The sequence below is a fragment of the Rosa rugosa genome, chromosome 4, assembly GCF_958449725.1.
Source record: "Rosa rugosa chromosome 4, drRosRugo1.1, whole genome shotgun sequence".
Lineage (NCBI taxonomy): Eukaryota > Viridiplantae > Streptophyta > Magnoliopsida > Rosales > Rosaceae > Rosa > Rosa rugosa.
This window is the reverse complement of record NC_084823.1, coordinates 32,545,131-32,570,639: the sequence shown is the minus strand read 5'-3', so window position 1 is coordinate 32,570,639 and position 25,509 is coordinate 32,545,131. Positions and strand designations below refer to the sequence as shown.

Genomic DNA, 25,509 nt, shown 5'->3' with positions numbered 1-25,509 from the left:
TAGCCCTCCATAGTATTTTCATGTATCTGTTCATAAACTTTATGTTGATCTATTCAGGAAGCAATGTGAGGACCGCTGCACCCTGCCCATTTTAAGGGTTTAGCTTTTATTTTAGCTTTGGGTCTTCATCCTTTTTCCATGAAAGGCTGATGGGCATTTTTTCCTTTTTTTGAGTGGAAAATATCAACAAGAAACAAGTAGCTTCATAGGTAGTTTATTGATTTAGAGGTTTACTTAGTTTCTTGTTTTTGTCCTTAATTCAAAAAGGTAGGTGTGCCAAGTGCTACGCTTGTATGAGGGGGGTGTGCTAGTGTAGTGTGCTCTATGTAATGACTTTTTTCTGAAGGCCATATGGACAAGACGTTATTGTATTGCTTGCTGAAATTTATAAAAGTGTGACATTTTTCCCTCAAAAAAAAGAAGAAAAATAACTTTATGTCACCAAATGATTCAGATTTATATTCAGTTTCACTGCGAATGATGTCGAAGTCATTGTGCCCGAACGTTCAAAAATCCTTGTAGCCGGCTCAATAAATCGAAAATTGTCAAAAACATATAGAGGATCAGGCGGACTGTGATCCTTGGGCTGGAAAGTGGGGTGGTTCGGGTTTAAAAAAAGGTTCAGAAGTTTTAGTTTTTTGTAGGCCTGGGCATTTTAGCCCGAAAGCCTGAAAACCCGGACCGAATCGATCCGGACCGTCAGGTCCGGGCCGGGCTTTGAAGAAAAAAAAACACAAAAAAAAAAGCCCGGACCATTTATGTATAAACGGGCCGGTCCCGGGCCCTGGTGTCCATAATCTCCAAAGCCCGAAGATAAGCCCGATTAATATAACCCTAATTAATATAGGATATTTCGGTGACTTCAGTCAACATTCAGACTCAAACTTTCGCAGCCATCCCCGAGACCTCGACCCTTTCCCAAACACGAACCCAAACTTGTCGGCTTGACCTCAGTTCTTCAAACCCAGTCAAATCCAGTCGCAATCAGTCGATCCCAGTTGAAGCCTCGAAGTCTCGAACCCAATCGAAGCCTCGAATCCAGTCGCAATCAGTCGATCCCAGTCGAAGCCTCGAAGTCTCGAACCCAATCGATCCAGTCGAATCCAGTCGCAATCAGTCGAACCCAATCGATCCCAGTCGAAGCCTCGAAGTCTCGATCCCAGTCGAAGCCTCGAAGTCTCGAACCTAGTCGAAGCCTCGAATCCAGTCGCAATCAGTCGATCCCAATCGAAGCCTCAAAGTCTCGAACCCAATCGAAGTCTCGAACCCAGTCGAAGCTTCGAACCCAGTCGCAATCAGTCGAACCCAGTCGAAGCCTCGAAGTCTCAAACCCAGTCGAAGCCTCAAACCCCGTCGAATCCCTCATCAGTCAATCGATTTCTACTCCTAGCTTTCCAGATTTCGAATTCGATCGAGAAATCTAATTTTCATAAACCCAGCAATAATCCATTCTGCCCTTCTTCGATAACCCAGCAACAATCAAATCCGGGTCAATCGACAATTCTCTAGACTCTAGTACGGTGGTTATTCTCTTCGTTTGGGCCCGAAAACCCGACATGACCGGCCCGGGCCTATTTGGTCCGGTCCTTTACGGTCCCTATAACTGAAAATCTTTATTTGAGCCCGGCCCGAAATAAATGGGCTTGGTCCCGGGCCTAGCTAATTGACACGCGGTCCCGGCCCGTGCCCAGGCCTAGTTTTTTGTATCAAATATTTAATAATGACTTTTTCATTTTAAATACTCGTTATATGGTGTTTTCAATCAATTATAGTACTTTTCTTTTTGATAAGATCAATTATATCTAAAGTACTATCATTTTATTTTCCATATTCATGTTTTTCAATACAAACATAATTTTTTATTTGAAGTATGTATTTACGTATATGTTGTATAATAAAATAAAAATTCATCTATCTAAACTTTAGGCTCCTCTTTATTGTCTATGTACTGTCTAACTATTTTCTAGAATATTTACCCGGGTAACGTAACAACGTTCTTAGTTTTCTTATAAATTCAAAGGAAAATTATACGAATACATCAAATAAACTAGATTTGGTAAAGAGATAGATGGACTCCGTACATAAGTAGCCTAATTTGACTTGATCTCAAATTAATTTATCTCTACATGGAATTAGTTTACTTGATGTATCAGTTTAATAATTTAATAATTTGTGGTAGACGAAACCTAGATTCAAACGTGGCTTTTAAGTTTTTAGGACTTGTTTATTCCTATACCAAACAGATAAAACAATAAGTACCACACAGCTCTAAAAATTGCACGCCAAACGAATAAAACAAGAAAATTTAACCTTTTAAAGAACTTTAATATTAAAGAAAGAAAGGGAAAGGAACAGATGCTTTCTTTTTCTACCACAAAAATTAATAAATTAAAGAAAGAAGCAAACGTCAGAGCCCCCCCCCCGGCATGCATGCGAAAGGAGGATGTGCTTTTAGACATAAAGAAGGGGCTACTTTTGAGCCACTCAAATGTCTGCAACCGCCCAACACTCCCCCCACACCAACAACTCGACACTTTCCTAATTTACTCTGAATTTTGGTTTCTAAAAGATGTGGATGAGAACTGAGAAGGCAACATTGGATATGGACGGAGAGACATCGTTTCACGTCTATCTTGCGTGTGCATTGTTTCACGTCACAAAACCAAAATTGTATGCAATAGTCTAACGTGGTTCATAGCTATAAAATACGAGTGTAGTTCAGCGTGATAGAATCAGAGGCGAATCTACTTGAGAGATTAGTTGGGCTACAAAATTCTTTCAATTAATATTTTAAATAACAAGTGCTAATTTTATAGAAAGCTAGGTTTGGCGCTCAGTTGTCAAAGTGACAAAGCTATTTTTTCTTCTTCTTTTGTTACAACATTTTTTTATTAGTATTTCTTAAAAATTTCTTGCTTTTTTTTTTTTTGTTGTTGCTATTTCCCCCTTTTTTTTTCTTTAGCGACAACATTTTGTATTAATATTTCTTTAAAGGTTAGTCTCAAAGAACTTCAAAACATTATTGGTGAACTCATGTCAAATTACCAATAAAGACACAAAAGAGGGAAGAAAAAGAAAATTTCTTACCACTACGTATAGTAGTAATCTTTAATGTTTTCCATTTCTCCTCCAACGTGAACCTTAAAATATACCTCGGCAAACGTTATCTATGTTGTCAAAATTTTCTAAACTTTGTGATTGATCACCCATCAATGGAAATAGGTTTCATATGAAAAAAGAGCTTCAGCTATGAAACTGATAAAAAATAAGGAAACAAAAAATTGTGGAACTGTTAGCAAGAATGATGGTGGAAAGAAGATTTGACAAGGGGAGAAGGAGTCATTGTATTTCATTGATTCAACAAAAAGAAACATAAGCTATCTAACCTCCATAAGATCATAAAACGTTGAAAATTTTCTGAAAAGAGTTCACACGTACAAGGCTGTAAACAACCCCTATAAAATTACAAATGATAATAAGAGAGAGAGAGAGAGAGAGTGAGTGACGACTACCAACTAAAGGGTTTTTTTTTTTTTTTTTTTTTTTTTTTTTTGTATTAAGGTAAAATAGAATTGCGAAATCTTCAAAAATTGAAAGAGATCCAACTACTGATTTTTCGAGGTATGAATTGAAAACAAAAAAAAAAAAAACTTTTATTTATTTTATTGGACAATGGGCATTGTGGGAAAATTAAGGAGGTGTAGATAGTAAATTGATTATTTGTAAAAGTAAGTTGGAAGTCTATTAAGTGAGGAGATTCAAATACCAATTTTGGAGGTATGAATAAAAGCTCCCTTTACTAAATTGTTGCATGCTTTTTTTGCGTTTGAATAAGTTAAATACGACCGACTTGTATGAATTTTGTCTCCAATCATCTCTTTCAATATTTTTTAGACAGATTTCTCCTTACACGCTTTCTTGAGCATTTTCCGGGCCATTAGCCTTGCAGATGTTAGAGCAAGTCCACCCGTTGAAGTTGGCTAGTCAAGACTATTCACTGCTTTTTGCCTTTCATTTCCACCCTTTTTATTGACCAGTTAGATACTGTTCACAAAAAGTCACCAAATGTCAGTTGGCAGGTCAAGAAATTGACCCAGAGTGACTTTTTGTGAACAGTATCTGACTGGTCAAGAAAAAAGGTGGAAACGAAAGGCAAAAAGCAGTGAATAGTCTTGACCAGCCAATTTCAACGGGTGGACTTGCTCTTATGGTAACTAGATTTACTAAACCCTATTTCTTAAGAAGAAGAAAAAAAATTAGTAGCCCTCTCTGCTAGGGTTTTTGAGAGCGCCGGCCATGGCCAAGCGTCTCTGTACCTGCCTCCATCTTCGATGGAGAAAAATTTCGTCCCTTCCCATGGGGCCGCAACTATCGAGTACGGTTCAGTCTGTCCCTCCTGTCTCTTTGTTTCTCTCATTGACGTCGAGATCAGCGTCTTTTCCTCCTTCTCCTTCTCCATTTGGTTCACATCGAGGTTTGAGGCTGAACTCCGGTCGGCTGCCAACTGATCTGGGGATTGCTGGTGGTTGGAAGACTTGGGATCCAGGGCGGTTCACGGATTCGACTGAGCCAGGATGATCGAGTTCGGCTGGAGTCCGTCCCCCACGGATGGCGGCGAGGGCGCTTTCAAATAGACCAGGTTGTTGGGACGACGCTGAGATTCCGGCCAAGCCGGGCTCGACTGAAATCGAGTTTTGGGATGGCGGCGAGGTGGTTGGGCAAGGAACTCGAGTTCGCCCATCGTGGTGGCGTGGAGCTGCTGGCATGGGGTTTGTCAAGTTCAGGCTTGGCTAGTCATAGCCCCTTCGATCTGAGAGGGAATGGGGTATGGCGGAGCATCTTCACAATCCTGTTTCGAAACAGGATCTGAGCCAAGGAGGGCAGCGCCGGTGAAAGTATTTGGCGTCGTGGTGACGAGGGTGGGATCGGCCTTCTCTGGTGGATTTCAGGCGGGGATATCGGTGCGGCTCCTCTGATCAGTGGTGTTTGGGTGCGGAGGCTCTCGGGTGCCCGGAGAGGAGCTGCTGCTAGGGTGCCCATGAGCTTGGGTGCCCTTATCAGATTCACATGGGCTTGGGCCTTTGTCAAGGTTGCTTTGGCAGACTTGACTTTGGGCTCGGGCCGGATTTGGATCCGTATTTGGGATCTTGGTCGCTTACAAATCCGGATCTTGAATCCGAGACAGCTGCTCATATTGATATGGTATTGGTTCTGGTTCTTAGGAGTTCGTTTGCTAATTTTCGAGTTTCTGACACCCTCGGTTACTTTCGAACTCCTGGTGGGCGAATCACCTCTCCTAGGTGATCATATCACCGGTTACGGTTACTATTACATTTACACTGCTTTTGTGACATGTGTAGTGCAGCGATGTCGTTCGACATCAAGTCACATCCTGGTTACCTTTCATTCTAGATGCGTCTGTGCATCTTATTATCCTTTATTGTTTTTTCTTTCTAATAGATGCGTATGTGCATCTCGTTTTTCTTTATTGTTTTATTTCGATGCTTTTGCATCGCTCCATGTAACTTCTGTTATCATTTAATATAGTCTGTCGTCTTTCCTTCAAAAAAGAAAAAAAAAAAAATGGTTTATAGCTTAGTGTGCAGAGTATTCTTCTTCTTCTTCTTGTTTTTTGTTTTTTCAATGGTCGAAGAGTTGGGGAGTACAAGCTGCAAAAACCCTGCAATTGTCTCTCTTTCTTCAACACTGCCAGCCATCTCCAAATATAACCTTTTAGAGGACTAAAAGTCTCATCTTTCAACCAAACACTAAACAGAACTAAAATCTCTAATTATTGTTGTCACTAACTTTGGACGGCTGGGATGCAAGCGAAAAGGAAATCAAAGGACAGGAGAGCAAGCCCGCTAAACCAGGACGTAACGGAATTAGGCTTTTCCCAAATTTTGGGGGTCAACTTTACGTAACTAAATTAGGCTTTCCATAAAAAGTAGTGACTTGGCAACAAAGACAGAAAGGGACCCTCAGCCTGAGAAGGGAGACTGAGGCAGCAAGGCACCCCTGCTTTTGTCTTTTAATTTCGGGTACCACTCCCTCACTCACCTCCTTTATGACTTTCCCTCTATTTCTGCTCCAACCAAAACAAGCCCTTTCTTTCATCACCCTAAAAAGGGAGTTAAACCCAAAAGTTCTGAGGGATACGATACCTTCTCTTCTCGGTCCCTATTTATTGCTTCCAAGATTTCCAAATCTAAACCACCCACATCCAGATTTTCTATGGCAAACTCCATACCGGAGGTGTCAAAACGTAGAAGATTGAGTCAAAACGACAACGACAACCACAACCACAACCAGCTGCAGCAGCAGCCCCTCCTGCCCGGACTCCCGGACCATATAGCCCAGGCCTGTCTTTCTCTAGTTGACCCCACTACTTTATACTCCGTCTGCCGCTCGTGGCGGCGCGTCATCTACACGCGCTCATTCCCTCCATTTCTCTCTCTCTATGCTCTGTTGTCTTGTTCATCTTCGAATTCGATCCAGTTCTACAACTTTGACCCGGTTTCGTCCAAGTGGGGGGCTCTTCCCTCCATGCCGCCGGACCCGCCTCTCCGCCTCTTCCTCCGCCACCCGGCTTTCATATCCCGAAACCTCCCGATCCAATCCGTCTCCGCATCAGGCAACCTGATCCTCCTCGCCGCCACCACTCATAATTTCTCTCCTGCTCTCCCCCGGCCGCTCAATTTTGATCTCAGCACGAGCAGCTGGCACTTCGGTCCCCCACTCGCCACCCCGCGTCGCTGGTGCGCAGCTGGAACCCTAAGAGGCGCGGTTTACGTGGCGAGTGGGATCGGGTCCCACTTCTCGGTGAACGTGGCTCGCTCCGTCGAGAGGTGGGACCTGAGCAAGAAGAACAATAGTACTAGCCCGAACGGGAGCGAGTACTTGGGATGGGAGTGGGAGTGGGAGAGAGTGAGCTCCCTACGAGACGGCAGGTTCAGCAGAGACGCGATCGACGCCGTCGGCTGGAGAGGGAAGCTCTGCATGGTGAACGTGAAAGGCGACGCCCTCAAAGACGGCGTCGTCTACGACGCGGAGAAGGACACTTGGCAGGACATGCCGGAGGGAATGATCGCCGGGTGGACGGGGCCGGTGGCGGCCATGGACGAGGACGTGATGTACGTGGTGGACGAGGCCAAGGGAGCTCTGAGAAGGTACGATCCGGGGAGGGACGCGTGGCACCAGATACTGGAGTCAGAGAGCCTGAAAGGGGCGGATCAGATTGCGGCAGGAGGCGGCCGTGTTTGTGCTGTTTGCCGCGGTCGGATTGTGGTGGTGGACGTGGCGGCGCCGCGGCCGAGAGTGTGGGATGTGGAAACGCCGTCGGGGCTTGAAGCGGTGGCGATTCACATCTTGCCGAGAATGTGCCAGCTGGTTTGATCGATTTTTTCGACTATTCTTTTTTTTTTTTGGATATTGTTTGATTTAATATATTTTTTTCTTTCTTTCTGTAATTCTTTGTTCATTGAATGGCGAAAGTGAAAATTTGTCGATTTTGGGGAGAAGAAGTGGTTGCAAATAAGACACGGGATACAGTAGTTGGGTGTTGTTCCTTTTTTGATAGTGTCATGTGGGGGATGTTCAGATACGGATACAACTGACCCAGTGTCATGTGGGGATGTATGTATGTTCAGATATGGATACAACTTGCCGCCCAAAAAAAAAAAAAGATGTGGATACAACTTGTGGAGGTGGCCTTTTGAATTGTTTAGAAGGTAAATGCGAAATCAATTAAATGAAGGTGCTGAACGTGATGCTTTCTGAAGAGGAGTCATGAATTTTGGAAGAGGCATTTTGTCCAGTGTATTAGGAATTTAGGCAGGGTGCAGTGATGATTGGGTGATGATGGGTTGCAGCGAAACGGGGGTATGGCTGGCTAGCATTTGCCTTTCCCATACCTCGCATTTGGTGTAAGCCTTTGTATTTACAAGATGTATTATGTTCAACTCATCCTTCAATTTTGGTGATATTGTTTTTCTTGTCGTTGCATCTAATTTGATTCATCTTGTAATCCGTATTAGGCTCTCAGTTCACTGGACTAGGACATTTTTCATGAATGAAATACAATGCTCTACCATGGTTTTCCTATATATTCAAGTGGCTGTAATTTATGCTTATTCCACATTTTTTATTTTTCAGACCAAATCAAAGTATTGCTTGACCAACAAGAGAGGTTGTATGAAAGACAATCTGAACTACAAGCTCTACTGGAAGCTTCCAAAGGTCCTGGACCCCCTGTTAATGGGGCTTAATTCAACAGCCACAGAAGACTGGTCTGGATCATTTGAGTGGGATTCTTAAGCATGATGTTAGGTTCAGTGTATTTGGCATCTCCACATATCGTGCAAATCAGCGAGAGGTGACTTCCTTTCTTGCCTTCTTTCTCTTTCTTGTATATTTGGCCACTTCCTTTGGTAGAAAATTGTAGACCTTAAAACAAAAAAAACAAAAAAACAAAAAAAAAAAAAACAAAATGAAAAGGATCTTACTACACATTCCCTTTGGGTATCACCTTGATTGGTGGCAGATGTTGTGCATTAGAAATTAATGATTTAAGTCTGTTAAGTTTGGTGTTAGTCCACAAGTGAGAATGAAAGCACGCTAAACGCTGACATCCACCGCATGGTAAACTATACCTCCTGTCAGGCTCCTGACTGATTCTGTGACAGTTAATGGGAGAAATGGGAGACCGAGAGTAGAATGAGATTTGGTTTTTTAAACAGGTGATCTGTTCTCTCTGTTTCCGTACATGGGGTAGAGTTAGATTGGTAGCATGGTCGTCTAATCACTTTAAGGTTATTCTACTCATGTGATTCTTTGCTGTTGATTTACATTCTTAGTTGGTTTGCTAGTTTCTTTTGGATTTGGTTTGCGGCATTTGTACTACGTGCTTTGTTTGTATTCATAGCTTGCCTGCTTGTCCATATCCTTTTGTATTTTGTTTTATAATTTGTTAAAGGTCTTGTTTCCTACTGTTGAAAGTAATGTCCCCAATTGGAAATGTAAAACCTTGCAGAAGAGCTCATAAGGTAATGGATCTCTAACAGTCTAACCAATTGGCAATTGGTGGAGAGGCTCAATTCTTTATAAGCTCCAATGCAGGGTCATGAAGGTCTATATTACATTACTTGACAGTCGACACTATCAATAAAAAATTGAATGGAGGATAAATGATTATCAGTTGTAGCAACAAGAAAACATTAGTTTTCGGTATATTTTTTATGATACCAAAAATCTCCCAAACCCTCTTGAAACTGGGGCCTCCTGCCGAACCATACTTTCTTTAGAGGGGTGGGTATCATGAGGGGGTTTGAACAGACCACATGGGGGTAAACCATGGGCCCGATCCTTTCTACTAACCCCTTGTTGGTTAATTTTCAATATCTTTGGAAAACAGGGGGACTGGCTAATTAACCAGACTTTTTAAAATTTTTTTTTTTATATATATCATTTGATTTCCTAATTCAGTACAAGTACTAGTTATTAGCGGTAAAACTCTCCATGCTTCCTAAATGATGAACAACACATGCTTTGGTTCAAGTTCTGGAAGGGTAGTCGGAGTATTTGATCTTTATCCTATATTAGTTGTTTCTTTTGATGTTGTTGCACTTTCTCTTGTTTCTTAGAGTAGTTATTACATGGTGTTAGTTCCAGTAGTTTAGCCTTTTAGTTTAGGTAAATACAATGTTTTTATAAGATGTTTCTCCTCCTTTCTGTTTGAGCTGATAGTGGCTAATTGTTCAGATTATCAATGCTGTCATGAGTGGAAGAGATGTTCCAGTGATTATGGCTGCAGGTGGTGGCAAGAGTCTCTGTTACCAGCTTCCAGCTATTCTTCGTGATGGAGTTGCTCTTGTTGTCAGCCCACTGCTTTCTTTGATTCTGGACCAGGTTCTCTTAAATTCTATCCTTCATTCACCCGAACTTTTGTATCTGAAGATTTCAATCTGGTTTGCTGACAAGAATATTACTTCAGGTGATGGGCTTGGAAGCTTTAGGGATTCCAGCTCATATGCTGACATCAACTACAAGGAAGAGAAGTTAATATACAAGGCCCTCGAAAAGGGTGAAGGAGATTTGAAGATATTGTATGTGACGCCAGAAAAGATATCGAAGAGTAAGAGGTTTATGTCAAAACTTGAAAAGTGCCATCATGCTGGTCGTCTCTCTCTAATTTCTATTCATGTGAGTATGTCACATTCACCATCTCATCATACCGTGATGTCAAATATGCGTATTACTTCCATTATCCTCATAGTGGTCATACTAGTTTAGTTATCTGGTACTGAGCAGTCTTATAAGGCTGATATATGACTAGTTCAAGAGAAGTTACAATATAGGAACCAGGGTCCTCTGATCTGAGATACCATAAATCTTAGAACACGATATCCTAATTAATACCTCGTATGAATTAACCCTCCCTTATGAAAACTTGGTATAGCTGCTTACTTATTTAATTGATGGACAAAATTTGACGTCATATTCTGTGCTATTAACTACTTTTTGCATAGTGTACTTAAATGGGCTTTAAGATAATCCGATTGACTTGCATGTTGTCGGTACATATGTTTATGATGTTTTTCTTCCTTTAATTATTTTCTTGGCCTTGTGCCACTTACTGCGCTTTGAGGATGGGTTCCTTGCCCTTTATAGGCTAATTCCCCCTTCCTTTTCTGACCGTCTATCCATTGTATTTAATGTGTAATTTGTACTTTTTTTTTGTTCCCCCATCAGAAATGTCAAATACCATCCTAATGTTCCATGATGTCAACTCTCTCAGTTTTTAACAATCATTTTCTAAGTTCTGATATGTGTGTTATTTGGCAGGAGGAACATTGTTGCAGCCAATGGGGCCATGATTTTCGACCCAATTACAAAAATCTTGGTATCCTCAAGACTCAGTTTCTCAATGCTCCAGTGATTGCTTTGACTGTATGTCCCTTATCTATCTTTATAACTTCACTTTTTATAATCTCTAAAGGGAGGCCACATCTGGAAAAGCTTGTTGCACTCCAGTTATCTCTATAACTCAAAATACATAAGTTTTCAATTTAAAAATAAAAATAAAAATAAAAACTCGATTCCAACATTGGTGAAAACTAACTGCCCTATGTTCCATGTAAAGGAGCTAGATTGAAAGGTATTGGTCTGTCTACTGCTGGTTTCGACTAACTACCTCATTAGGAAGTGATCTAGTATGTGACAGAAGATGTGTCATTTTTTCTAATTAGAAAGTGAAAAATGTAGCTATCACCCTAAATTTTTTCCACTGTGTCACTTCGGTAGCCAGACTTTTCTCTGTGCCAATGTGCACCCTGAATTTCAATGTGTGCCAGTATGAAGCGTCAATTATGTCAACATTGCTATCCAAAAGTAACTAAATGAACACGTATTAACATTTTCAGGGCTCAGTTGGTCAAGCCAGGTTTAAATTTGTGAATTCTTGGGCATCTTAGCCCTAAAATAGTGACAAACATTGATTTGGTTTTTGTAGTAAATTGGCTAACTGACAAATGTAGATCCCTAACACGACCATTTTTAGTAAAATAATGCATCGAGTATATACTATTTACTAGTTACATTGGCTCTGAATCCAGCACAGTGATGCATGGAGTATTTACTATTTACAATTATGAGAATCAAATCCTTAATATATTGGGGCAGGTGACAGGAGTACAAGAGGCGGTTTTGAGTGCAAATATCACCTTCATTTCTTGACTATAAGCAAATTAAAAAAAAAAAAAATTGCAAGTATCCATTTGCTTGCTTGCTTGTAACTGAGGTTTTGTTGAGTTGATGGCATTCATTGTCTATTTTCAGGCAACTGCTACCCCGAAAGTCCAAAGGGAACTTCTGCCGATTAACAGGTATAAGCATAGAGATCCAAATTCATCAAATGGTACAGCAAAGATCAGGCAAGTAAAGATCAGCATATGGTTTCTTGGTTGATCTGTTTAAGCGAAAGGTTTCTTGATCAACATATTACATTCTGCAGTCTTAATCTGCAGTGGGGTTATGGAATGGAAGGTGGGAGACGATCAAGATCAGATTAGAGGTATAGGCCATACTAGAGATATGTTTCTCAATTTGTATTAGATCTTTTGCAATGTCAAGAAAGTGCCATGCTAGCTTTATTAATTGAATTGTATAAGATTAAAGGATCCTATCCGTGGGTTAATAATATTTTCTTCATCTTCTGAACTTCTTCATTTCAAATAGTTCCAATTGTTATTAAGAGTGAGAATTGAAATTGTTATTTATCTACATGAGCTCATTACTCACTGCATCTGACAATGTAGATAAATATTTTCACAACTGTGCAATACACTTAGTTTAATGTATTTCATCAAAAACAACCTAGCTAGAAATCTAGAATGCATTACTACAAATAGATCAATTGATAATAAAACCCACAGCAGCCCACGGGCATTCTTTCTAGTCTCAGACTAGCATGTACATACACGAAGTAGCAAGCTGCAGTAAGCAATTGTACAAATGGTAAACTTTTATAGCACAAGTATTAACCCAAGTAAACGTAGATGATTAACCGGGGTTAATAAAGAGGTGACACAAATAGCCATATCCAAGTGTTGTGCCACCTTAAAAAGACGTAAAAATAACTCGTTCAAGTAAGCAATCAGTAGTGAGGATTCTAGAGCGAGTCCAGTGTGTATATAATGCCCTTTGTACTCGTCTTGTCAAAGTGAATTGTTTTCATACTGGCATAGGACCGCAGTGTTTAAGATACACACAGTCAACAACTCCATTTGTTGTTCAAGTTCGTTCCGTTGCTTCTGTTGCACGTCAAGGGGCATAGTGAATGTTGTCATTGCAGTTTGGGACACCATCACCTTATGCAATCCCTAGGACAGATTACTTTAACAAAATCAAAATTGGTCAAGGTTCTCTAATAACAAGATGGAACATAACTAAGATATGGATTGGACATCCAGTTCATACAAACATGAAACACACATGTACATCTAGTAAAATCTCAAGAACTAAATTCTTTACATCACAAGTCTGTCGGAGAAAGATGATAGGCAATATGAGGTTTTGGCCATTATAATAAAACACACACAAACAACAGTTTAACTGGAAGCACATAACAGTGCTTTTAAGAGTAACCATCATATCCTTTATGCAAGACAGCAGCAGCAGCAGGAAACAAACATAAGATGGTGAACAGAGGCCTGTTATTTCTATAGGTATATTGTTATGTAGATATCCCAAGACGAATCACCAAAATAATGCAGCACGAACACAGTAGCAGCAAGCTTTAGCTCTCAGAGCTGTAAGAGCTGTCCCCTGACGATGATGTTTCTAACTGGAGACGCTTCATCTCCTCGTAAGCCCACTCAAGACCAGGGCAGTAATGGAGTGGAGGATTAAACCTACAATCATACATGTCATCTGGCAAGAATGCCCCATTCTCTACTAGAAATTTGACTGCTTCCCTCCTCCTTTCTTTGGCTGCATTGTGAAGCGGAGTCCCTATTATATTGAATACAAGAAAACATCCATCAGCATATGATATATTTGAACTACCGTTCTTTGTTTTCATATGAGTTGAAACAAAAACGCAGTAACAGAAAGGGAGACGAGCCAAGTTACTTACAGCCGCAAGCACCCTTGGTTCTGGCATCAATGTTGGCACCACGCTCAAGCAACTCATCCATAACCTCAAGATGGCCACCCTCAGCAGCGAGGTGAAGAGGGGTAATCCCTTTAGATTTGGGACCCCAAGCAGCTACATTCACATCCATTCCCTCGTCAAGAAGTCGCCTCACCTGCCCAAAAAATTGAATGAACAGAAAAGTTTGAAATGATTAGAGACCAAATAGAAATTAACTGATTATTTGGAGCCTCAAGTAGGTGACAGAAAGTTCAAAGGAAAGCAAAACTTGGATTTCAACTTCCTTAAAAGAAGCCTAGAGTATAATCATGGGGCTATTTGTCAGCACATGTTCAAAAAAAAAAAAATAACCAAACAAGAAATAACAGCTTTTATCTGTAACATATAGAAGAATAATGAAAATTGGTTTTACGGAGTGGAAGGTTCAAGACAAACATCATATAAATTGGACCAAAACACACAAGAATCCTCCAAAAGACATGTGCAGAAGTCTTCCAAGGTCTCTACTTTAGGTTTACCTAGGCCTGATCTACGGCTGATCACAGTAAACAATGGGATTTCAGAAAAACTTCAGAATTTTCATTCCGACGCTAATTCAAAACTTTCTGAATTTCAAATTATCCAAAACTATAAAGTTCACAACTTCCAGTGTGTTTCAGGAAACTGTTCAAAATTTATGAATTTTTACACCAGTACATATGTGGATGATATCATACAGTTCGACTTGTTCAAGTCAGAGACTATGCAGTCCAGAAAACAGTACAGTTAATCATTCAAATCATTAAAGAACAAATAAATGATCAATGACAAGGTCAAGAGAAACCATCAAACTTACTACTGGATGGAAAAAAAAGCCACAAAAAGAACCTAATTTCTAATTCCAGTTGGCACGAACATGCTACAGAGCAAAATAATAAAAAAAACAAACAGTATACTGTATACAACAAAAATAATTATATATCTGAAAACCACCCAACTATAGAAATATAGATTTCAAAGAATACATGAAAAGTACGGCAATAAGCAACTTAGATCATCACTGTGCCATTCATTCCGATATTAAGATGGCCTTCACGTATTCCCATGGCTTATGACTGAGCTCAATTAAATTGATAGATAAGTTTCAATCAAAACCTCCAGTCAGCAATCAAGATACTCCCTTAGGATGAAATAGTTATAACTAAATCTAACTATGGTCCATATCCAATTCAGAATTCCAGAGCATGAACCAGACCATGATATAACACACCCTATGAATGAAGTTCACTTGATGTAGCATAACCTCAACCTAACAAGTATCTCATTCTTTTTCTTACTGTATCAAAACAATGGTGGCAGCGCATATCCTATTTAGCAAACCTATTGGGTATTGTTCACGCCACACCCTTGCCCTCTCTCTCACCAAAGCATTACCATATTTGAATTTTCACATTAGTTTTTCGACCATGATTTTGCTTAATGATATCTCTATTGCATATTGTTCACGCCACATCCTTGCCATCTCTCTCACCAAAGCATTACCATATTTGAGTTTTCACAAAAGTTTTCAACATGGATTTTACTCAATGATATCTCTATAACCAAACAATTAGCAGCCTTCACTTTCACATAATGAGCTTACAAATATTACCTGTTTCAGATCACCCTTGCGAGAACCGACATGCAGCAGAGTCCATCCCCTATCATCCATACCCGCCCCAGACCGAAACGAACGCCTCCTCGACAAGCTCCGCCTGAGCGATCCTCGCTCCTGCTCTTGCAGCATAGTTTCCATTTACTTATATACCCAAAACACCCACCAAGATAAACACAGAAAAACCCAGTCTTTGAACCACGAGCTCTTCTTCTATGCAAGAAACTACAACAAAATCCACCTCAAGACCCAAGATTTACATGATTTGTAGGAAAATCACTGGAAATTGAAAAGGGATTAAAAACAATCAGGTAAAAAAAAAAAACGAAACGAGACAAAGAGAGATTTAGCGAGAGTGATTGGCGATGCAGTAGGGATTCAATCCGGGACCGAAGACACGAAGATTCTCAATCTCGAAGATGACGAGGGCGGAGACGGCCAGCGGCGACGAGATTAAATTCATTATCGATGCAAAACCCTAACAATTTTTTTGAGGTGTTTCAGAGAGAGAAGAAAAGATTGGATCCTTATGTGATGGGTTTCCAATTTGATTGGTGATGAGAGAAGACGATTGAGGTATGGAATTGGAGAGGGTTTGGGTGTAGAGCAGTAGAGGAATAGAGAAAGCTGAAGAAACCAAACCCTAAGAAAGAGAGGAGAATGGGAGGCCAAGCCAGATGAATGGAAGAAGAAGAAGATCGTGTCAACAGAGGAAGTTCGTCCAATCTTCACACGCGTGGACAAGATTGTTAATATAGCCCATTTTTTTCCTAAAATAAAAGCACTTAATTTCACTTAAATCCAAGAATGTGTGGAATTTCAATTTGGCCCCCTCTATTCAAAGTTTCAAACTTTTATGATGTTGGTTTTCTTTTCTTGTGGGAAGATTGACCCCAAATTTGGTTGGTAACAAACATGGTCATGGGAATACTAATGGAGATTTCAAAATGTGGCCTTGAAATAGATGGGCCTGGAGTAGTGAACTTGCACATCTTTGATATCTATACATTGTCAGTGAGTGAGCCACCGTCAGATGTTCTCTTGTTCTTCACTCACTCTGGCGAAGCTTGAACACAACTGATAGCAAAATTGAACACAGAATGAAAATAAAACTAAAATGAACACATAACACTCAACACAAACATAATTGACCAAAAAAGAAAAAAAGAAAAAAAAAACAGAACAATAGTTTTAGAAGAACCTGTACACTTATTCCTAACAGGAGCGGGAGAGAAACATGGATGACGGATTGACGGGTAAGAACGTGCAGTTGTGTCTTTTGGACACTGGTAAGCATCATGAAATCATCCTTTAATGTATAGCATATTCTTCTTGATCTGATCCAAATCATCTTCTCAAATGAATTGAAATCAATCCAAAATTCTCAAGGGCAATGAAATCTACACCCCTTTTTTTACATTGTGCACTCACACTCACACTCACATTTAGTTGATTGTGTTTCCAAAATTGCACTTAAAGTCAACATGTAAATCCCTCATGCCAGTCTCCAGAAAACGTACGTAGACCAAATTCTTTGGCATCTTTGGTCTTTAATTGGTCTCCAAACTTTCTTGAATCTTCATCATTTTCTTTTTTGTTTATGAGATTAGTTGTAGAAACTATCGACCCAATGTAGAATAAAGATTAGATGTCACTGAAGATTAGTAAAGCATCTTTATGGTCTCACTCTCTTCTTGTGTTTTGTTTCACAAAATCAATCTCTTGGTCCAAAGAGACCCTCTCTTAATTTTCAGCTTTTCTTTGTTTGATGTATAGGGTTTGCAAGGTTCTAGCTTCAATTTTATCAATGTATTGGAGTTTTCAAAAATATTGTAATTAGCTGAAATTACAAAACATGGAGTTCGTGCTTTGAAAAACCAATTGAACTTTCTGCGCTTATGTCAATGGAGATTGGAGAAAGGTAATTAAGGACCGGGTTTGTAAGAAAGTCAACGACTAGTTTAGAACAATAAGAAACTTAGTAGAAATTATTTTTTAGTTAAATTTAGCTAAAGTTGTGAAATATAGCTATTGATTTAGCAATGTTGCTCCAGCAATAGTAGCTATTTATAAATAATAACTATATTTTACCAAATCATAAACTGACATGTGGACAAAAGAAGAGAGAGAAATATAACTTTTGCTTTAGCTATGTAGGATACTCTAGCTAAATATAGCTAACTATATATTTTAGCTATAGTTAAATTTAACTTACCTATAGCTAGTCTGTTGAAGCTGAATTTTGCATTAGAAATAGTTATATATAGCTAAAAATTGAGTTTAGCTACTCTGTTGGAGATGCCCTTAGGGGGTGTATTCAATTAGGAGTCTATAAGATTGTTTTGGATTTTGAAAGTCTATGAGTATTCAATTAATTTAAAAAAATCCTTTAAAATCTTATGGTATTTAAATAAGATTTTAAAAAGTCATTCCAAAATCTGATGGTATTCAAGAATTTTGTTAGATGCTGGATTGTGGATGATTCTACAGTGCTTGGTATAAATACAAAACCCTATAAAAAAATCCACTATCTAGACGTGAGATTTTGACGTCTCTCTCTCAAGAACCTCAAACAGTATAAGACGAACTGACGAAGAAGTGATCTTGACCTGATGAGAAGTGACCTCAACCTCTTTCTATTCTCTACTAACCAAGGTAATTTCTCGTCTTTACTGTTGTGCTCTTAGGGTTTGGATTTATTGTTCTCTTAATGGGAATTATATGGGAAAGACCTCAACGCACGAGAAGGAAAAGGCACCAGAATTCTCTACTAACCAAGGTAATTTCTCGTCTTTACTGTTGTGCTCTTAGGGTTTGGATTTATTGTTCTCTTATTGGGAATTATATGGGAAATACCTCAACGCACGAAAAGGAAAAGGCACCAGAATATCAAATCAAATCCGAGAAGAAAGCAAATGGCTGCTTCGTACAGAACCCAGTCTGCTAAGAGATGGCTTCCTCTTGAAGCTAATCCAGATGTTATGAACCAGGTAATGAAATTAATCCCTGATTATCTTGATGCTATGTTTGTTTCTGTAGAAATCCTGAAAAACAAAAGTAATGAAATTTTTGTATACCCAAAATGAATAGCTAGGTTTTTGTTTGAATTTGATGTGGAAATTTGAGAGTTATGATTCTTCTGGCCTATGGATGAAGGTTTAAGAAGGTCAATTTTTAGATGAAATTTGTTCGATTCTATGCTGAAATTAGTTTAGTTAAAGGCTTGTTGAATAGGAACTTGAACTTGTATATATGGCAAAAGAGATGACAGGAAAGCTTTTAGCTAGCTTTGTTTTCGAGAAGCTTTAGCTTTGACCTTTGGAAGGTGACCTGATTATTGAACTAGTACTTGATGTTTGCTATGACAGATACTTAAATAAGGTGGTTTCTGTAAGTTTGGTGGGTGATATTGATTTGTATGAGCAATGAAGTGAAGGGAGAAAGTGTTTGGCCTGTTAGGATGAACTTTTAGTTCTGGAAATTGAGTACAGGTCGGATTCTTGAGAAAGCAATGATGTGTTACGGAGGTTCCATGAGAACCATGATCTCTCCACCTTTTCCTTCTCTTACACTTTAGCTAATATGAGTTCATTATCCTCATTACTGTACTCCTCTCTATCATAACTTTAGTATGCTTTTTGTAAATTAAATTGGTGATTTTTCACAGATTGCATCTTCTAGATAACAACCACTTTTTCTCAAGAAGTGTGCATCACAGTGTGCAAGTTTTGATAGCTAGACATAATAACCAAATTGAATTTCAGAAGGGAACCTTTAATATCTATTTATTTTATTTTCTAAATGCAGTTCCTTTGGGGATTGGGTGTTCAAGAGGATGAGGCAGAATGCCATGACGTTTACAGTTTGTATGGAGAACTGTTAGAAATGCTCCAAAGCCTGTACTTGTTGTGTTGTTTCTTATCCTTTAACCCCTACGGTTTTGTATCTCCCTCCAGTTTATTATTAATTCTTAACTTTGTGGATGGCTATCAATATTTTGTTACACATTTTGAAAGTATACTTGTCTCCTGATTTGAGGAAAGTTTGAATTCTTTGAACTTTTGAAGGACTAATGAAGTTGCCTTGATGGTGTTGCAAATAGAAATAACTCAATGGAGTCGGAAATTGGAAGGACAAGGTGTGCAGATGTTTCTTTGTGCCAGTTGCTCTCAAGTTTTCTCCACACAAGTGGCCTATAGAAGCAAATATATGAGCATATCAATTTCTTGTTAGGAGCCACAAAACAAAATAATGTATTATTGTTTTCTGTGGGCCAACTACAGAGACTGATCTACACCTCATGAGTTTTGAGTAAATTTGTGTAAATCTCATGCTTGTCAATGACAATTTGTGGAATAGTTAATTATGATTCTTACAATAAGAGTATTATCTAACTTCTAATAAACATTCTCTTCACTCTGGCGGTCTGGCCATACTCTTTGCTATCATCACCCAGAACCTGTCTTACATGTCTAGGAACTGGTAATATGCGTGCCTCCACTTCGCCACAAGCACTAAAGAGCCAGAAACTCCCCGAAATCCTGTTATGAACCCAAATGCAACAGAAATATAAAACCATGGAAATTGATGCTCATCTCTGCATCTTAGTTGTTCATATCAGGTGCGTCAGTGTCCTTTGTCTGACACTTTTGGAAGTGCGGCACCACAAAGTTTCAGATCTTTCTCAAATGCAGAAACATTGAAACTTTGGAAATTTGGAGATGAGTACTTGATGAGTTGATGGTAATATGGTATTGGCCCTTCATGATTTTTTTTTTTGACCATTTACCCTAATTCTATGAACTTTTTTTCCCTTACACCACCCGTTTATTTTTTTTCCCACTTACCCATGAAGACTCTAATAAGGTCTTCCCTACCCAATTAATTTTTGTTTTTTTTTAGACTATTTTGCTCTCACCCCTTCGTTACATAGAGAGATAGAGAGAGAGAAGCCATAAGAGACTTCGCCGGAGTCCCTTCAACTGCGGCTGAATTCTGGTCACCGACTGCCGCAAGACTTCTTCAAAAATTTCACCGGAGGTTCCCAAAGGGATTGTCGAAGATCTCTTAGTTCGCCAGAGAGGTTTATTACCGCCCCCCCCCCCCCCCCCCCCCCAAAAAAAAAAAAAAAAAAAAAAACCTTTATTTGCCCCCCAATAATGGACTTTATTGGGGAGCAATAAAAGTTTATAAAATCTTGCCATAGGTCCTCAAAGAGGTCGTTGGAGATCTCGTAGGGGTCGGAGAGGTTTATTGCCTATTTGGGTCTATGTTTAATAGCTTCATTTCCCAAAAATAAAAAAATAAAAAAAAATCTGAGTGTTATAGTCTTCATTTAGTCATGATTGCAATTCAAACTGTACGTTTTTTTATTATTATTATTTTTTATTCATCTAAACTCAAAACTCTTACAAAAGCAATGCTTGCGTGCTTATCTTCATGATGTGTCACAACTTTCTCCATGAACCTCTTGCAAACTCCCTCAATCACAGCTTCCCTTGATCGACCATTAACACTTTGCCCATCATTAAATATAGATCTGATTGACAGAGAACTAATGCCACACCTTCAGGTGTGCACGCCCAATAGAGTCGTCCCCGATAGTGAACCACGACGGCCTTCACGATCTCGCCGTCGTCTTTGTTTCCAACGACTGGTGACTACGCTGACGAGGACGATCGGCGGGGATCCGACCGAGATCATGTGAGAGAGAGGGAGAGAGAGAGAGAGAGAGAGAGAGAGAGAGAGAGAGAGAGAGCATATTGGAGGGATGAGAGAGAGGGTGTGGCATGATAGTAGTTATTTAATTAGGTTGAGGGTAGCATAGTCATTTCTCTTTAAATTGGGTTAGTGGGAATAAAAATCTGTTGGTGAGGTAAATGAGATAATTTTGGCTCATTTTGGTGCTTTGGGTCAATGATTTTTTTTTTTCAAGTCATAATAATTATTATATTATTTTTTGTCCAAAAAATAATTTATTTATTATATTATTTTGGTCTTTATATTAGGACAATTTATGCACTTATTAAAATCCAAACAAATCTTTCTAATGCAATATATTAGACTCTGTTCAATAAAATAATCCGTAGATTCTGTATAATTCACGAGAATCCACGGCTTATAAAAAGTCAGACAGAATCATTTAAAATCTAGATTGAGTACACCATCCTTAGGTAAACTGGTTTCTTTTTTAATTTTTCTTTTAATAATTGTATTCAAAGTTCAACTTCTTTAGTAACATAAATCAATTAACTGAGGTTTGACATAAAATGGAGTCTTTGGTTCTATAATATGAGAACCCCATATTTGTCTACTATTTTATCCAACTCTTCAGTTGACACTTCTATCTTGGAAGGGCAATTTTCTGCTCAATAGCGACCTGAAATCGTGGTGGTAGAAGCAAAGATGTGAGAGAGAAGCATTGCACAATTATTCGGGTAAAATTGAAATTTTAATCAAGAAATTAATACAAAAATTGAAGTGAAAATGCAGAATGTAAAAATGGGAGTGTGGATTTCACTCCGCATTATCATCCTCTTGGAAGATATTTGCCACTCCGCTGCGTAGATGGTTATAGAGCAGCCAGCACATAATTCACCACAAGGACCTACTATCTTCGGGAGGTTTCTTTTTAAGAAAAGAAAAGACAAGGGGAAAGGGAATTACATAGAGGAGGGCAGAGAGAGAACATGAGGAAGAAAAAGAAAATTAAGAAAGAAAGACGAGAGAAGGATCAAAATGATCAGAAGATAGAACCAAAGAAGAATAAAAAAAGAAAAAGAGAGAAGTCAAGGTTAAATTCTTGAGAAGGAACAACAAAAAACAGGAAGTGTCGTGGAACTAGTGAATTCAAATTCACCTCACTAAATTTATGAATTGATGTGGTTCCTAATGAAGATGGTGTGAAGGGTCTGAAGAGTTCTTAAATTTTGGGGAGGGAATTATTGGAGAGGCAAAAAAAAAAAGAAAAAAAAGACCCTATTCTCTCTAGCAACTCTAGTTCTAGCGCTAATCCTAACGCCGTCTACTGATGTTAGCGATGCATACGGCGGTTCCAACCGCCTTCCAAATCCCAAACCTATAGGTCCAATCCTCTTCCTCCTATCTGATGCCTTTGCGAGAGATGGGCACAATCCTCGTGATTTGTCAATTGTGGCACTGTCCTCTTGGAAGGGCAATTTTCTGCTCAATAGCGACCTGAAATCGTGGTGGTGATCTAATGGGTGGTGGCTTGATTGGAGGCAACCCGATATCTAAAAGTCTCGACATGCATGATGGCTGAGTCCCGGGATATGGTGGTGGAGGCGTTGCAATCTGGATGCCAGAGACCTCTAACTCTCTCCTTATGACTGTTACGCTTTGAGCAAGCGCATAATTTAACCCTAAAAATATCATTAGTAGTATAAGCAAGTAGGGATCGTTCTATTCCGGGGATTGAGGGTACACCTGTCATTGTCAAACAATTAAACAATTAAAATTAAAACAAAGTAATATAATCACAAAGATATTCACAAGTATAAACATATTTACGAAAAAGGGGGAATTTTGGATTTTGGATTCGAAAATAAACTAAGTTAAGAAAACAAATAAAACACATAAACATAATTAAACGAATGGAATGAGAGAACAAAGATCAAAACCGAAACTTATGATTAAAATTGATTCAAACCCTAATATTGTTCATCTAAGTCATGAGAAAGGAGTTGATCATGTGAAACATTCGAAAGCAAATGAATTCCCATTTTTTACTTTTCAATGCTAATTAACCTAAGCGAAAGCACCTAGATTAATCCTATCAAACATGCAATCAAACCCTAGAAAGCTAGTCAATCATGTCATGTTTAACGCATTACACATAGAGAAAGGCTATCAACTCAAGTGTACAACTTAGTATGGAAAAGTCCACCTAATTGCAATTCTCTTTAATTAAATTCGATCTTTGTACAAAACCTTTACTACTTTGATTCAAGTTTACACAAAACGAAAAGTCGATTTCATGTTCTTAAACCTAGCACCAATTATATCGAAACCCTAAGTGTTTGCAACCACATAAGATTAAAATACAAAAGTTATCCATAATGCAAATTTAATTAAACAAACCCACATAAGCAACTCTTGAATCACAATATATGAATCTGAAAATTCTCAATTAATCATAAAATTCCAGAAATTAACAATTGTTCAAACATATATGTCAACTAAGGCAAAACCAACGAAATACAAAGCAAAGATTACAAAGTAGAGGTCGAATTACACCGTGGATGGAAGATGAAGATGGGTGAATAACGTTGAATCCTTTGAGACTCGAAAGCAAGCTTCAAAGGTGGAGGATGGATGATGATGCTCACGGCTTGGTTCTTCTCTTCCTTGGCCTTGCTTGAACTTCGTGGCTTGCCCTAGAGGATGTTGGAAAGGAAAATGGAAAGGAAATGGAGAGACAAAGAAGATGGAATGGATGAAGGAATGTGTTTAGAGTGAGAGGAGAAGGTGTTTATATAGGGAAGAAAAAGAAGAGTGAAATGATAAATGGAAGAAAAATAATGAAAGTGGTTTGTAAAATATGGAAAAGATGGAGTAATGATGAAATGAAAGCAAGGCATGAAGGTGTAGAAGTATGGAAGTGATGATGATCTATTGGAGCAGAAAAATATATCCAAGGAAAAAGAGAAAAGCATCTAGCTTTCTTCATGTGGGTAGGAAACATGAACATGTGATGTTGAGCTGTTTTTTAGATCAGTTTCTGCCCCTTTATTCCTTCAATTATTTCTCCAACAAGCATTCCCAATTTCACTATGACCTCTTCATAAAAAATGTTCCATTATGAGTGTAGATCACCCTGGTAAAATTTCAGATTTTTATTCCATGTGGTTGGGCCGAAAATGCTGCTGGACCTCTTACAGGTCCAGTTTTCCAGTTTTGCTTCTGTAGAAAATTGGGTTGATTGTTTGAAGGCCTTCCACTCAACAAAAGTTCTTGCACTCTTCATAAGAAATGATCCTTGGGCTGTCTAGAATGGATCTGGAAAGTTTCAGCTCATTTGAAGTTCATTTGGTCCGGCGGCCGCTCCTTCTTCCTTGCTTGGCTTGGTTTCTCCTAGCCGGAGTAGGAAAATGTGTAAAATTGACATTTTAGTACATTTCCATTTTTCTCCACCATTTATAGGTAAGTGTGGACCTAATGCTTATTTCACCATCATTTACTCCAATGTACCTAAGAAAATAGAAATTGAGTTAAAAATCGATTCGTTAAGGAATTAACTAAGCAAAATGTGAGGAATTAACTATTAAAATACCACATTAAAATGCTCCTATCAAATTCCCCCACACTTAGCTTTTGCTAGTCCCTTAGCAAAATCAAAAACTAACAAACCAAAAAGACTATGACACAAAACAAAGAAACCAACGAAAAAAAATGACTAAGTATGGAAACAAAAACACAAAGACTCAAAGAAACCAAAAACGTAAAACACAAAGCAAAACACAAAGAAAAAAATGTCACACATAAAAGAGTAAATTCAAAGACAAAGACCAAGATGTTGACATCACAAAGACCTCTATTGCCCTTTAACATATTGTCTCAGAAATCTCTTACTTTCACAACACCAAGATTAGCACTCAACCAAGAATCAATGTTAAGCATTCGAGAGTTAATTAAAACATATGATCCACACATACACAAGTAGGACTTGGTTGTAACAATGGTGATGGGGTTTAGCTTAGCATGCTTCAGACAAGTATGATTCATATCCTCACAAGGTATATCCACTCTTTCTTCTCTCAGATCAAGGCAATGCTTAAAAGCTTATAATCACTCATTTATATGTGAGAGAACATATTTTAAGGCAGTCAAATAGCTCACATATATAAGAAACGAAAAGCACTTTGTGAATATAATTTTTTTTTTTCAAAAGATCTCATGAAGGATATCAACTACTTGCACGAATGGACCCAAGCCATAGGTTCAACTCTTGTAACTCATCTCCACATCAAAGGCTGTCCCATCTTAAGGATCAAGAAGGTCTTCTCAAAGGGTTGTAATGGGGCTAAGGCTCAAAGTTTTCAGAAATGAAAGGTATGGAATGTCAAAGTATCCTAAAAACCTAGCAGAGCTCATGCAGATGTAGAGAGACTTCTAGAAATCCACCAACTCAAAACGCCACACCCATAGAGGTAAAATAAAAGGGCTAATGTCTTCATGTTGGGCCCAACCTTCCTTCTAAACTTCC

The 25,509-nt window shown here is 38.8% G+C and overlaps 3 protein-coding genes across 10 annotated transcripts; 2 read left to right on the top strand and 1 right to left on the bottom strand.

Annotated features, from left to right (window-relative positions):
• Positions 1-6,044: 6,044 nt before the first annotated feature.
• Positions 6,045-12,224, top strand: LOC133745474 (F-box/kelch-repeat protein SKIP25-like). 6 transcript variants are annotated; one of them, XM_062173554.1, is made up of 7 exons: positions 7,392-7,925; positions 8,155-8,374; positions 9,760-9,906; positions 9,992-10,200; positions 10,843-10,947; positions 11,836-11,930; positions 12,011-12,224. In XM_062173554.1, exons 4-7 carry the CDS (start codon positions 10,144-10,146, stop codon positions 12,066-12,068), a joined length of 315 nt encoding a protein of 104 aa, XP_062029538.1. In that variant the 5' UTR covers positions 7,392-7,925; positions 8,155-8,374; positions 9,760-9,906; positions 9,992-10,143; the 3' UTR covers positions 12,069-12,224. The 6 variants fall into 6 exon arrangements, with proteins under 6 accessions (XP_062029537.1, XP_062029535.1, XP_062029536.1 ...); XM_062173553.1 differs by having other exon boundaries at positions 6,045-7,925; positions 9,992-10,132; positions 10,843-10,900; positions 11,836-12,224; XM_062173551.1 differs by having other exon boundaries at positions 6,045-7,925; positions 9,992-10,132; positions 11,836-12,224.
• A 694-nt stretch (positions 12,225-12,918) lies between these two features.
• On the bottom strand, positions 12,919-16,017 carry LOC133745475 (phytochrome-interacting ankyrin-repeat protein 2-like). Its single transcript, XM_062173555.1, has 3 exons — positions 15,282-16,017; positions 13,634-13,805; positions 12,919-13,509 (listed from the first exon to the last, which is right to left on the bottom strand). Exons 1-3 carry the CDS (start codon positions 15,423-15,425, stop codon positions 13,295-13,297), a joined length of 531 nt encoding a protein of 176 aa, XP_062029539.1. The 5' UTR covers positions 15,426-16,017; the 3' UTR covers positions 12,919-13,294.
• Positions 16,018-17,826: 1,809 nt separating this feature from the next.
• Positions 17,827-19,647, top strand: LOC133707345 (uncharacterized). Of its 3 annotated transcripts, none has more exons than XM_062132898.1 (3): positions 17,827-17,939; positions 18,096-18,274; positions 19,352-19,647. In XM_062132898.1, the coding sequence occupies exons 1-3, from the start codon at positions 17,897-17,899 to the stop codon at positions 19,355-19,357; spliced, it is 228 nt and encodes a 75-aa protein (XP_061988882.1). In that variant the 5' UTR covers positions 17,827-17,896; the 3' UTR covers positions 19,358-19,647. The 3 variants fall into 3 exon arrangements, with proteins under 3 accessions (XP_061988882.1, XP_061988880.1, XP_061988881.1); XM_062132896.1 differs by having other exon boundaries at positions 19,092-19,647; XM_062132897.1 differs by lacking the exon at positions 19,352-19,647 and adding an exon at positions 18,653-19,084.
• The last annotated feature ends 5,862 nt before the right edge of the window (positions 19,648-25,509 follow it).

What these genes read in the sequence shown, in the direction of transcription:
- LOC133745474 (XM_062173553.1), top strand. Translation starts at nt 6,235, where the DNA reads ATGGCAAACTCCATACCGGAGGTGTCAAAACGTAGAAGATTGAGTCAA.
- LOC133745475 (XM_062173555.1), bottom strand. Translation starts at nt 15,425, where the DNA reads ATGGAAACTATGCTGCAAGAGCAGGAGCGAGGATCGCTCAGGCGGAGC. An exon ending in GCAAGGGTGATCTGAAACAG is followed by an intron (nt 13,806 to 15,281) that starts GTAATATTTGTA and finishes TTTTTTGGGCAG; the next exon opens with GTGAGGCGACTTCTTGACGA. An exon ending in AACCAAGGGTGCTTGCGGCT is followed by an intron (nt 13,510 to 13,633) that starts GTAAGTAACTTG and finishes TCAATATAATAG; the next exon opens with GGACTCCGCTTCACAATGCA.
- LOC133707345 (XM_062132896.1), top strand. Translation starts at nt 17,897, where the DNA reads ATGAGAAGTGACCTCAACCTCTTTCTATTCTCTACTAACCAAG. An exon ending in TCTATTCTCTACTAACCAAG is followed by an intron (nt 17,940 to 18,095) that starts GTAATTTCTCGT and finishes TTGTGCTCTTAG; the next exon opens with GGTTTGGATTTATTGTTCTC. An exon ending in ATCCAGATGTTATGAACCAG is followed by an intron (nt 18,275 to 19,091) that starts GTAATGAAATTA and finishes TTCTAAATGCAG; the next exon opens with TTCCTTTGGGGATTGGGTGT.